General features: G+C 43.0%; 1 protein-coding gene across 6 annotated transcripts in view; it reads right to left on the reverse strand.

Moving 5' to 3' along the window:
- ZMYND12 (zinc finger MYND-type containing 12) overlaps positions 1 to 14,396 on the reverse strand; it is a 53,036-nt gene that overhangs the window by 1,496 nt on the left and 37,144 nt on the right. For all 6 annotated transcript variants that reach the window (XM_035251066.3, XM_035251064.3, XM_035251065.3 and 3 more), the window contains 3 exons: positions 5,596 to 5,718; positions 4,462 to 4,573; positions 2,036 to 2,181 (listed from right to left, as the gene is read on the reverse strand). In XM_035251066.3, the coding sequence (XP_035106957.1) occupies positions 2,036 to 2,181; positions 4,462 to 4,573; positions 5,596 to 5,718 (381 nt within the window). The remainder of the gene's footprint in view (positions 1 to 2,035; positions 2,182 to 4,461; positions 4,574 to 5,595; positions 5,719 to 14,396) is intronic.

Below are 14,396 nucleotides of genomic sequence, written 5' to 3' on the forward strand. Positions count from 1 at the left end.
ACACACTGGGCCCTTACAGCTAGCCACATGTGTTTTTTTTCTGGTGCCCTGCTAGGCCCTATAGGCCTTCACTGGAAGGCACAGAGGTGACAGGTGCCACAGTAAATGACCACCCTGGGGTGGTCCTGGGGGCCATGTGGCCTAGAGTTTTGACTTGGAAAGAAGCTCCCTTTTCTTCCTCCCTTCTTCCCTTTCTTCCTTTCTTCCTTCCTTCCTACAAATAGTTACTGAATGGTTACTATGTTCCAGGTACTGTGAGTACAGACAGAAACTCCTATTCTCATGGAATTTACAGTGTAGTAGGGGAGAAAGACAATAAACAAGACAAATACGTAAAACATGATAGTATCTTAAATAGGGATAAATGCTAAGGGGAAAAATAAAGCAAGAAAGGGGATAGGAAGCATTAGAGGTAGTAGTGGGGGTTCACAGTTTTAGACAGGGAGGCCAGGGAACGCTTCAGTGAAAAGGAAACAGCTGAGTCAAGTGAAGGCCTGAAGGAAGTGAGCCACCAGTCTTGACGTATAGATGTGTGCCTTTTGTCTAAGGCCTCTTGTAGATCTACTGTACCCTGGGGTAATGACTTCCTTGAGTATCCAGTGGAAAATTGGACATTGCACTGCAGAAAAGAGGTTTTGTCCAATGTAAATTTGAAAGTTCAGTGGAAATATTTTCCTATTCCTGACCCATTCCTATGCCTATCCCAGACAGGGTTAGTGCCCTTCCTCTGTGCTCCCAGTGCTCTGGGCTTTGCTGTCATCCTCTATTATAACCCACTGACTGTGAGCTCCTCCAGGCCTGGTATACCGCAGGTGCTTAGTAAAAGTTAGCTGAAGAAAGAAAAGAAAGGAGGGAGGGAGGAGGAAAAGGAATCTTAAATTTTCCCATGTCACCCACACAAAAAGGCTTCCTTCCAACCAGCCTCCATTCTCTCCCCCTGCCTGCTGCTTTTTCTTTTCTTTTTTTTTTTTCCTTGAGACAGGATCTTGCTCTGTCACCCAGGCTGGAGTGAGTGCAGTGGCACAAGCATGGCTCACTGCAGCCTCAACCTCTTGGGTTCAAGCAATCCTCTCATCTCAGCCTCCTGAGTAGCTGGGACTACAGGTGTACACCACCATGCCAGGCTGATTTTTTTTTTTTTTTAGTAGAGACTGGGTCTCATTATGTTGCCCAGGCTGGTCTTGAACTCCTGGGCTTAAGCAATCATCCTGCCTGAGCCTCCCAAAGTTCTGGGATTACAGGCATAAGTCACCACTGTGCCTGGCCTAATTTTCTGTATAGCAGTTTCTATTATGTGAAATTATATTAGACATATGTATGTTTATTTCTACTCCTCCAAAAAACACAAGTGTTATGGAGATAAGAAACGTATTGATTACCACTGTATCCCCAGTCCCTAGAGTAGTGCTTTGCAAATGACAGATGTTCAATAAATGTTTGAATGAATGGGAGAATCAACCAATAAATCAATAAACCTGAGATATGCCAGGTATGCTTACTGTCTATGAGACACTGGGCAAAGAACTGACCCTCTCAGTGCTTCAGTTTCTTTGTTTGTAGAGATAATAAAATACCTAGCTCATAAGGTTGGTGTAAGCATTAATATGATAATTATGTAAAGGGTTCAGACCAATGACTGGTATGTAAAACGTGCTCAAAACCAGTTACTTTTTGAATCATTTCATGGCAATGCATTTCTGTCTGAATCCCCACAGCAACAGGGAACTCAGTCACTGAGTGGAGTTAGAGCTGCTACTTCATCCCTCCAAGGCTCCTCGGAGCCCTCCTGCCCCACAGGCTTCCTAGCACTGCCCCAGACTCCCTTTAACTATGCAAGCCTGGGAACCCTCGGGAAGAAGACAATCCAGCTTCCATTATGCAGGCTGGACTCAACACAAGAGAAAGGTCATGAGCATCTGAACCTCTTTAGAGAGAGGGCTTGCCCTGAGGGCAAAAGCTATTGGAATTGGGCAAAACACAGATGAGTTCAACTAGATGAATTTCTACCTTCATTTGCTTTTTAAGGGAAACTTGCCTTTGAAGAATTCATCATCAGGTAGTAAAGCATGACCAGGATTTTCAGAACAAAGATAGTTTTTTGGGGAGCTTTGTCAGCAGTAGATTCTCGAATTTTCAAGATTGAAGTCAGGATGCGAATGGCTTCTGCTTCCTGGGCTTCATCTGCATTGGAAGGGAGAGAAAGGAAAAAGAGCTCTTGGCAATTGAGTCTCCCCTCATCAAAAGCACTCAGCTGTTACAGGGCCTGGTCTGCTGAAGCCTTCCCAGCGGCACTGGTGGAAATAGCACAAATTACAGCAAGCTCTTTACCTGGAGGACTCCCTCCACGTGCAAAGCAGGAAGCAAGGAAGCAGGAGTTTCAGACCACTTTCCAGCTTTGCTTAGCATGTCCTTATCAGAGTAGCCTGAAAATATGCTCACTCCCACAGGTCCCAAAGTTGCTAAGGTTTTCTCTTTTGGAGTCCTGAACTCTAGATCTCTTCGGCTTGCAAACACAGAGAATTTGTTATAGGCAGATTCCTTCGGTCCAATTCCTTGGGTCCTATAGCTGAGAGGAGAACTGGGGAAGGGACTTTTTGTGGGTGCATCAGCTTAACTCTTCTCCCCCAGGCCAAAGATGCATAAGCAACAGCCTTTATGCTTCCCTCTGTTTACTATTTTCCCCAGTAGTTTTTGGTCCTACTTTAGTTACCATTTACTGAGAAGTTATTACAGGTACTTAAAAGCACTTACACAAGTACTAAGCTTAAAGAAAAAAGACAAAAGGATATGCACCATTATGTTAAGTTTGGCTATCTTTGGATATCTGTGATTTCTGAGTGTTCTGCTGTAATGCGAACTACTTGCATAATGAGAGAAAATTCAATTAAGTTATTAATTTGTTAAACTGTAGCTCAAAACCTCTCCTCTAGAGTCTTCCTTCTTCAACACCACCCAGCTGTCCTTAGGTCTTCATTCTAGGACTCATCTTGTAATATAATTTGTGCTTACAGAAATATTCTTTTGTTATTGCCTATAGGTTCTATATCACCAACTGCACTGTATATCTCTTTTGAGCAGAAACAAGATCCTCTGTGTCTTTTCATTGTCTCTGAGGGCATGATGCTATACGGTGCTATTTAACACTTAGCCCTTTGCTGCACCAGGGGAATACAGTTTAATCCAGTTGGGCCCTGCCACTGAGAAGCTCACTGTTCAGTAAAGCGTGAAGCTAAGGCATGAGAAGAAATCAGCAATGCAACTTCTGTGTACAGTTTACCTTGGCTTCTGTGTCCTGGAGCAAGAGTCTCCAACCCCCAGGCCATGGCCCAGTACTGTTTTGTGGCCTGTTAGGAACTGGGCTGCGCAGCAGGAGGTGAGCAGGGGTGGTGGGCGTGAGCAAAGCTTCATCTATTTACAGCCACTCCCCACTGCTCGCATTAACACCTGAGCTCCACCTCCTGTCAGTTCAGCGGCAGCATTAGATTCTCTTAGGAGCGTGAACCCTGTTGTAAACTGCGCATGGGAGGGATCTAGGTTGCACACTCCTTATGAGAATCCAATGCCAGATGATCTGTCACTGTCACCCATCACTCCCAGATGGGACCATCTAGTTGCAGGAAAACAAGCTCAGGGCTCCCACTGATTCTATATTATAATGCATGGTATGTTTTATTATATAATATATTAATAATAATAATAAAAACGTAGGGCACAATGAATGTAATGCCTTTGAATTCTCCTGAAACCATCTCTTCCCCACCCCCAAGTCCATGGAAAAATTGTCTTCCATGAAATGGGTCCCTGGTGCCAAAAAGATTGGAGACTGCTGCCCAATCTTTCTCTTTTTCTTTTTTTTTTTTTTGAGACGGAGTCTCGATCTGTCACTCAGGCTGGTGTGCAGTGGCATGATCTCGGCTCACTGCAACCTCTGCTTCCCAGGTTCAAGCAATTCTCCTTCCTCAGCCTCCCAAGTAGCTAAAATTACAGGCGCATACCACCACACCCAGCTAACTTTTAGTAGAGATGGGGTTTCACTGCATTAGCCAGGATGGTCTCCGTCTTCTGACCTCATGATCCGCCTGCCTCGGCCTCCCAAAGTGCTGAGATTACAGGTGTGAGCCACCATGCCCAGCCCAGCTGCCCAATCTTTTAAGGAGGGATAACATAAAAAACAGATTTTCTGCAGCAATCACAGGGGGCTTTAATGGAGTCTTTTTTTCCTCTAAATCTGCCCCTTATTAACCCCCTGAATGGCTATGTGTGATGACAGGGATCTGAATTCTTCCCAACAATGGTAAAATCTCTTTGATCCCCATGTCTCAGTTTTCTCCATCAGCAACATGGGGAAGGTGGCAGTGCTCTGCTTCATGACAGGGACAGCTGCTTTCCCTCTTAGGGACAAGATCTGTGTATTGGGTGAGATGAAGTCACGGTCTGCCTTCAGGAAAAACTGCTACTTACCCAAGCCAGTGTCGTTCTCAAATAATTTGCCCAGTAAATCCATTTGTTGGGTGTGAGTCTGTGAGAGGACTTGATAGTGATTGTTCAAATATGCATCCCAGATCTCAGAGACCTGTTGGGAAAAGAGATGGTAATGCGACAAGCAGGCCAGATATCAGCCGCTGGACCAGGCAGGTGAGGAGAATAGCGCATTTGGCCAGGTTTCTGAATAACTTAGAGGTTCTCTCTCTTACTGTGCCTGGAGGCAGAGGGAGCCCTAGGAGCCCAAACAGGTCTGGCGAAGGTAAGTGTAACAAGTGAAGGGGTGCAAAGGGCCTGTAGCCACTCATCTTGGGGTAGCCCTAGTGGGATCTAATAACAGTGGTTATCTTTTGTGCAGCACATACAGCACGAAACCTTCACATCCTCACAACATCCTGATGTAATATTCTTATTATTCCCATTTTACATGTAAATAAACTGAGGCTCAGAGAAGTTCAGATCACACATGACTTCTGGTAATAGTTGTTAAGTGGCATAGCCAGAATTTAAACCCAGTTCTATCTGACTCCAAAGCTTTTAAGCTACAGCAAAATGCCTCTTTCTCAAAGGCAGGTCTAAAACATGAGTCAACAGTCAGCATGAAGGCCTATATTACCCATTTATTACACAAAGGATTGCCTGCTAAGTGAGGTGTTACTATATGGATATAACTGACATTTCAATATATTGGAAATAGTTTTAAATCTTTTACAGGTAAATATGGACATTTTAAAGTACTCCCATGCTCTTGGATCCCTTGACAGGATCTTGTAGCAATAGATTTTCCTTGGAAACCTCTTCTCCTTCTACATTGGACACTTCAGTATGCCCACATTGGCTTGCTGTATGAGTGTGACAGAAAGCACAGCAGTCTATTTGAAGTGGTTTGGCTCTTACTGACCTATCCTTCATTATTCGTTAATCACCCTATGGATATTAAGGGTTAGTTTATTTTGATAGTGGAGACACATAAGAAAGAAAATAGACTATATCATGTATCAGGCTATATAATCTCTATCTCATGAATGGTAGGTTTCTCGTGAATAGTCCAGTACAAGTTGTAAGATATCAAGCCTAAGAGTCAAGGCATGGCTCCCACATTCCCCAGCTCACCTTGGTGTACAATGTGTCTGCCAGGTCCAACTTTTTAAGGTCATAGAAAATATTAGCCAGGTGGAAGTAGCCTCCTGAAGTCCTAATGTCCTTTGTTCCAAATGCACAACTGGCAAAATAAATCTACAGCAGAAGGAAGAAGGAGAGTGCTTGAGTTCCTTTTGCAAATCATGTATCTGATAAAGGACTTGTATCCAGAACATATATGAAAAACTGTTACAACATTCTAATTTTAAATGGGGAAAAGATCTGAACTGACATTTCTCCAAAAAGATATTCAAATGAATAATAAGCACATGAATAGATGCTAACATTGATAGTAATTAGGTAAATGCAAAACAAAGCCGTAAGATATCACTGCATATCTGCTAGGATGGCTCAAATCAAATTCAGAAAATAAAAGTGCTGGGAAGGATGTGGATAAAATGAAACCCTCATACATTGCCAGTGGGAATGTAAATGGTGTAGTCTCTGTGGAAACAGTTTGGTAGTTCATAAAAAAGTTAAACATAGAGTTGCTATAAGACCCAGCAATTCCTCTTCTAAGTACCTACCCAAGAGAAATGGAAACATATGTCCATAAAAAGACTTGTATGTACATGTTTATATCCACATTATTAAAATACACAAAATATAGAAACAACCAAAATGTCCATCAACCGATAAATGGATAGACAAATTATGGTATATCCAGACAATGGAATACTAATCGGCAACAGAGGAATGAACTGTTGATCTATGGATGACAACATGGATGAATCTCAAAATAATCATGCTAGGGGAAAGAGGTCAGATGCAAGGACCACACACAATTCTGTCTGTATGAACTATGCTGAGACGGCAAATCTGTATAAACAGGAAGTGGTTACCTAGGGCTGGAATGGAAATGGGAAATGACTGCAAATGGATACAAGGGATCTCTTTAGGGTAATGGAAATATTCTGAAACTTGTTTGTGCTGATGGTTACACTACTCTGTAAATTTGCTAAAAATAATTTAATTATACACTTAAAATGGGTAAATTTTATGGTATAAATCAATAAAGTTGTGTGTATTTTTTTTTTGAGATTGAGTTTTGCTATTGTTACCCAGACTGGAGTGCAATAGCATGATCTTGGCTCACCGCAACCTCCGTCTCCTGGGTTCAAGCAATTCTCCTGCCTCAGCCTCCTGAGTAGCTGGGATTATAGGCACATGCCACCATGCCCAGCTAATTTTTGTATTTTTAGTAGAAATGGGGTTTCACCATGTTGACCAGGATGGTCTCGATCTCTTGACCTCGTGATCCACCCGCCTCAGTCTCCCAAAGTGCTGAGATTATAGGCGTGAGCCACTGCACCTGGCCATGTGTATGCTTTTTTAAAGCTGTGCTAAAGAATCTGAGCTTGTGCTAATTCTTTTTGTACTAATTCTTAACTGTGTGGCCCAGCTCAGGACAGAATGTGCCTCTGCTTAATTTACTGGAGGATGTAGAGTATATAAAGAAAACACAAAAAAAGAATTGTATCAACTGGGCACGGTGGCTCATGTCTGTAATCCCAGCACTTTGGGAGGCTGAGGTGAGTGGATCACCTGAGGTCAGGAGTTTGAGACAAGCCTGACTAATATGGTAAAACCCCATCTCTACTAAAAATACAAAAATTAGCCAGGTGTAGTGGCAGGCACCTGTAATCCCAGCTACTCAGGAGGCTGAGGCAGGAGAATCTCCTGAACCCAGGGGGTGGAGGTTGCAGTGAGCCAAGATCACACCATTGCACTTCAGCCTGGGTAACATAGCCAGACTCCGTCTCAAAAAAAAAAAAAAAGGAGGAAAAAGAAGATGGCGCGGTAGGAGCAACTCAGGATTGCAGCTCTCAGTGAAGGTGCAGAGGGTGAGTGCTAGCTGCATTTCCAGATGGATCTTTGTTGCCCACAGAACGGGGAAATTCCCAGGTGTAGGAGAGACACGGGATGCCAGCACAGCTGTTTCAGCTGGCACGGCCATTTTGGCTGGCGCCGCAGCGCAGTGGCACTCCACACAAAACACACTAATCTGGGTGCCCTGTTAAACCGGCAATCTGAGATTTGCGAGGGCAGATTAGCATATCCATCTGATTAAATGGGACTTGGACAGTGAGCCAGACCAGAAGATTCCTGGAAGCAACATTTGAGCCGGCGAAGCTGCACGGGAAATCACACAGATCCCAGTGCCCTATCAGCAGGCGACTGAAACACCTGGGAGAGAGTCAACCGTTCAACTTGAAAAAAAAACGGCTCTGAGGCAGGGAGCCAGGTGATCAGGCTCAGCGGGTCCCACCCCCACAGGGACAAACAAAACAGCGATTCAAAACGCTCGGGGTTGAGAGTTTCACAGCGGGCACAGCTGAACCCAGAAAGGTGTAGCTCAATGGGGGAGGGGCGTCTGCCATTACCGAGGCATTCTGCCCCTACTGAGGTACACTCCCATTGCTGACGCAGCCTGCCGTTGCCGAGGCAACCCGCCATAACAAAGGGGCTCCGCCAATACAGAGGCGGGCCACCATCACCAGCAGTTTTAACCACAACCATATAAACAAAACTACAGGGAATTACACTCGGCAGCAGGGCAGAGCCCACGGCAACAGGGCAAAACCCATGACAGCAGGGTGGAGCCCATGGCAACAGGGCAAAGCCCACGGAAACAGGGCAGAGCCCACAACAGTAGGGCACAGCCCTCAACAGTAGAGCAGAGCCCACAGCAACAAAGCGAAGCCCATGACAGCAGTGCAGAGCCCATGGCAGCAGGGCGGACCCGAATGCAGCAGGACGGAGCCTTGGCAGGCAAATAGTGACTAGTCTGCCTCCTAGCTGGGCAGAAAAGTGCAACAGATACTCATAAAGAAAGCCCTATGGGCCGGGAACGCTGGCTGAAGCCTGTAATCCCAGCACTTTGGGAGGCCGAGGCAGGTGGATCACAAGGTCAAGAGATCCAGACCATCCTGGTAAACATGGTAAAACCCCGTCTCTACTAAAAATACAAAAAAATTAGCTGGGCATGGTGGCGCGTGCCTGTAATCCCAGCTACTTGGGAGGCTGAGGCAGGAGAATGGCCTGAACCCAGGAGGCGGAGGTTGCGGTGAGCCGAGATCATGCCATTGAACTCCAGCCTGGGTAACAAGAGCGAAACTCTGCCTCAAAAAAAAAAGAACAAGTTACCCCAGGAAGAAAGCCCTAACTCCCCGAGACAGAGCATCTGAGTAAAAAAAGGGGTTTTATAAGTTCTGCTGCAGCAGACTCAAACGTACCTGCCTAACAGCATTGAATGAACTATGGAGCTCATACCTCAGCACTGGAGCTCCTATAAAATATAGACCGTCTCATCAAGCAGCTCCCTGACCTCTGTATATCCAAAGAGTCACCTCAAAAAGAACTGATCAGACTGACATTTGGCGGGCATCATTCTGGGACAAAGATAGCAGAAGAAGAAACTGGTAGAATCCCTCACTGTTCTGCAGTAGCTACAGGTGTACCCCAGACAAGCAGGGCCTGGAGTGGACCTCAGCAGTTGAACAGCAGACGGGCTAGACTATTAAAAGGAAAACTAAGTAACAGAAATACTTCATCATCAACAATCTGGGCATCCACTCAGAGACCAAATCGAAAAGTCAGCAACTACTCAGAGGACAGGTGGATGAATCCAAAAAGATGATAAGAAACCAGTGCAAAAAGGAGGAAAACACCTGAAACCAAAACACCTTGCCTCCTACAAAGGAACAAAACTCCTCACCAGCAAGGGAACAAAGCTGGACGGAGAATGAGTGTGACGAAATGACAGAATCAGACTTCAGAAGGTGGGTAATGAGTAACTTCCGTGAGCTAAAACAACATGTTCTAAATCAATGCAAAGAAACTAAGAACCTTGAAAAAATATTTGAAAAAAGATTCGAGGAAATGATAACAAGAATGAACAACTTAGAGAGGAATAGGAATAAATTGAAGGAGCTGAAAAAAACAACACGAGAACTTCGCGAAACATGCACAAGTTTCAACAGCCGAATTGACCAAGTATTAGAAAGAATATCAGAAGTTGAAGATCAACTCCATGAAATAAAATGAGAAACCAAGATTAGAGAAAAAACACAAAAAGGAATGAACAAAGTATCCAAGAAGTGTGGGACTATGTGAAGAGACCTAACCTACGTTTGATAGGTGTACCAGAATGTGACGAAGAGAATAAATCTAAGCTGGAAAATACTCTTCAGGATATTATCCAGGAAAATTTCCCCAACCTAGCAAGACAGGCCAATATTCAAGTCCAGGAAATAGAAAGAACACCACAAAGATATTCCACAAGAAGGGCAACCCCAAGGCACATAATCATCAGATTCACCAGGGTTGAAATGAAGGAGAAAATACTAAGGGCAGCCAGAGAGAAAGGTCGGGTCACCCACAAAGGGAAGCCCATCAGACTCACAGCAGATCTCTCGGCAGAAACTCTACAAGCCAGAAGAGAGTGAGGGCCCATATTCAACATCCTTAAAGAAAAGAACTTTCAACCCAGAATTTCATATCCAGCCAAATTGAGCTTCATAAGTGAAGAAAAAATAAAATCCTTTGCAAACAAGCAAGTACTCAGAGATTTTGTCACCACCAGGCCTGCTTTACAAGAGCTCCTGAAAGAGGCACTACACATAGAAAGGAACAACCAGTACCAGCCATAACAAAAACATACCAAATGCTAAAGAGCATCAACATAATGAAGAATCTGCATCAACTAACGGGCAAAACAGCCAGCTAGCATCAAAATGGCAGGATCAAATTCACACAGAACAATATTAACCCTAAATGTAAATGAGCTAAATGCACCAATCAAAAGACACAGACTGGCAAATTGGATAAAAAAAACAAAACCCGTCAGTGTGCTCTATCCAGGAAACCCATCTCACATGCAAGGATACACAAAGGCTCAAAATAAAGGGATGGAGGAAGATTTACCAAGCAAATGGAGAGCAAAAAAAAGCAGGAGTTGCAATTCTCATCTCTGATAAAATAGACTTTAAAGCAACAAAGATCAAAAGAGACAAAGAAGGCCATTACATAATGGTAAAAGGATCGATACAACAAGAAGAGCTAACAATCCTAAATATATATGGACCCAACACAGGAGCACCCAGATACATAAGGCAAGTTCTTAATGACTTACAAAGAGATTTAGACTCCCACACAATAATAGTGAAAGACTTTAAGACTCCACTGTCAATATTAGATCAACCAGACAGAAAATTAACAAGGATATCCAGGGCTTGAACTCCGACCTGAAACAAGCAAACCTGATAGACATCTACGGAACTCTCCACCCCAAATCCACAGAATATACATTCTTCTTGGCACCACATCACACCTACTCTAAAATTGACCACATACTAGGAAGTAAAGCACTCCTCAGCAAATGCAAAACAACTGAAATCATAACAAACAGTCTCTCAGACCATAGTGCAATCAAGTTAGAACTCAGAATTCAGAAACCAACCCAGAACCGCATACCTTCATGGAAACTGAAAAACTGGCTCTTGAATGTTGACTGGATAAACAATGAAATGAAGGCAGAAATAAAGAAGTTCTTCGAAACAAATGAGAATGAAGACACAACATGCCAGAATCTCTGGGACACATTTAAAGCAGTCTCTAGAGGAAAATATATAGCAATAAGTGCCCATATGAGGAGAATGGAGAGATCCAAAATTGACACCCTATCGTCAAAATTGAAAGAGCTAGAGGAGCAAGATCAAAAAAACTCAAAACCCAGCAGAAGACAAGAAATAACTAAGGTCAGAGCTGAACTGAAGGAGATAGAGACACGAAAAACCCTTCAAAAAATCAATAAATCCAAGAGCTGGTTTTTTGAAAAGATCAACAAAATAAACAGACCACTAGCCAGATTGATTAAAAAGAAAAGAGAGAACAACCAAAGAGATGCAATAAAAATTGATAAAGGGGAAATCACCACAGATTCCACAGAAATTCAAACCATCATCAGAGAATATTACAAACAACTCTATGCACATAAACTAGTAAACCTGGAAGAAATGGATAAATTCCTGGACTCCTGTGTCCTCCCAAGCCTAAACCAGGAGGAAGCTGAAACTATGAATAGACCAATAACAAGGTCAGAAGTCGAGGCAGCAATTAAGAGCCTACCACACAAAAAAAGCCCAGGTCCAGACGGGTTCACAGCCGAATTCTACCAGACACACAAAGAGGAGCTGGTACCATTCCTTCTGAAACTATTACAAATAATCCAAAAAGAGGGAATCCTTCCCAAATAATTTTATGAGACCCATATCATCCTGATTACAAAACCCGGCAGAGACCCAACAAGAAAAGAAAACTTCAGGCCAATATCCATGATGAACATAGATGCAAAAATCTTCAATAAAATATTGGCAAGCCGATTGCAACAGCAAATCAAAAAACTTATCCATCATGATCAAATAGGATTCATCCCAGGGATGCAAGGCTGGTTCAACATACGCAAGTCTATAAACGTAATTCACCACATAAACAGAACCAAAAACAAAAACCACATGATTATCTCAATTGACGCAGAGAAGGCATTTGACAAAATTCAACAGCCCTTTATGCTAAAAACACTCAATAAACTCAGAATCGATGGAATGTATCTCAAAGTAATAAAAGCTATTTACGACAAACCAACAGCCAATATCATACTGAATGGGCAAAAACTGGAAGCATTCCCTTTGAAATCCGGCACTAGACAAGGATGCCCTCTTTCACCACTCCTATTCAATATAGTACTGGAAATTCTAGCCACAGCAATCAGGCAAGAAAAAGAAATAAAGGGTATTCAAATAGGAAAGGTGGAAGCCAAGTTGTCTCTATTTGCAGACGACATGATAGTATACCTAGAAGACCCCATCGCCTCAGCCCATAAACTCCTGAAACTGAGAAGCAACTTCAGCAAAGTCTCAGGATATGAAATCAATGTGCAAAAATCACAAGCGTTCCTCTACACCAATAACAGACTTAAAGAGAGCCAAATCAAGAACAAACTGCCATTCACATTAGCTACAAAAAGAATAAAATACCTAGGAATACAACTCACAAGGAACGTAAGGGACCTCTTCAAGGAAAACTACAAACCACTGCTCAACGAAATAAGAGAGGACACAAACAGATGGAGAAACATTCCATGTTCATGGTTAGGAAGAATTAATATCGTGAAAATGGCTATACTGCCCAAAGTAATTTACAGAATCAATGCTATCCCCATCAAGCTACCATTGACTTTCTTCACAGAACTGGAAAAAACCACCATGAACTTCATATGGAACCAAAAAAGAGCCCACATAGCCAAGTCAATTCTAAGCAAAAAGAACACAGCGGGGGGCATCACACTACCGGACTTCAAACTATACTACAAGGCTACAGTAATCAAAACAGCATGGTACTGGTACCAAAACAGAGATATAGACCAATGGAACAAAACAGAGGCATCGGAGCCAACACAACATATCTACAACCATACAATCTTTGATAAACCTGGCAAAAACAAGCAATGGGGAAAGGATTCCCTGTTTAACAAATGGTGTTGGGAAAACTGGCTAGCCATGTGCAGAAAGCAGAAACTGGACCCCTTCCTGACACCTTACACTAAAATTAACTCCAGATGGATTAAAGACTTAAACATAAGACCTGGCACCATAAAAACCCTAGAAGGAAATCTAGGCAAAAACATCCAGGACATAGGAGTAGGCAAAGACTTCATGAACAAAACAGCAAAAGCATTGGCAACAAAAGCCAAAATAGACAAATGGGACCTAATCAAACTCCTCAGCTTCTGCACGGCAAAAGAAACAGTCACTAGAGTGGATTGGCAACCAACAGAATGGGAAAAAACGTTTGCAGTTTACCCATCTGATAAAGGGCTGATATCCAGAATTTACAAAGAACTCAAACAGATTTACAGGAAAAAAACAAACAAGTCCATTCAAAAATGGGCAAAGGATATGAACAGACACTTTACAAAAGAAGACATACATGAGGCCAACAAACATATGAAAAAATGCTCATCATCACTGGTGATTAGAGAGATGCAAATCAAAACCACATTGAGATACCATCTCACGCCAGTTAGAATGGCGATCATTAAAAAATCTGGAGACAACAGATGCTGGAGAGGATGTGGAGAAATAGGAACACTTTTACACTGTTGGTGGGAGTGTAAATTAGTTCAACCATTGTGGAAGACAGTGTGCGATTCCTCAAGGCCTTAGAAATAGAAATTCCAATTTGACCCAGCCATCCCATTATTGGGTATATATCCAAAGGACTATAAGTCGTTCTACTATAAGGACACATGCACACGAATGATCATTGCAGCACTGTTTACAATAGCAAAGACCTGGAACCAACCCAAATGCCCATTGATGATAGACTGGACTGGGAAAATGTGGCACATAGATACCATGGAATATTATCATTAGCAATTAAAAATGATGAGCTCGTGTCCTTTGTAGGGACATGGATGAATCTAGAGAACATCATTCTCAGCAAACTGACACAAGAACAGAAAATGAAATACCGCATATTCTCACTCATAGGTGGGTGATGAAAAATGAGAACACATGGACACAGGGAAGGGATTACTACACACTGGGGTCTATTAAGGGGACTAGGGGAGGGACAGCAGGGAGGAGAGCTGGGGAGGGATAGCCTGGGGAGAAATGCCAAATGTGGGTGAAAAGGAGGAAGGCAGCAAAACACACTGCCATGTGTGTACCTATGCAACTATCTTGCATGTTCTGCACATGTACCCCATTACC

This window comes from Callithrix jacchus, chromosome 7, assembly GCF_049354715.1.
Source record: "Callithrix jacchus isolate 240 chromosome 7, calJac240_pri, whole genome shotgun sequence".
NCBI classification, from domain to species: domain Eukaryota; kingdom Metazoa; phylum Chordata; class Mammalia; order Primates; family Cebidae; genus Callithrix; species Callithrix jacchus.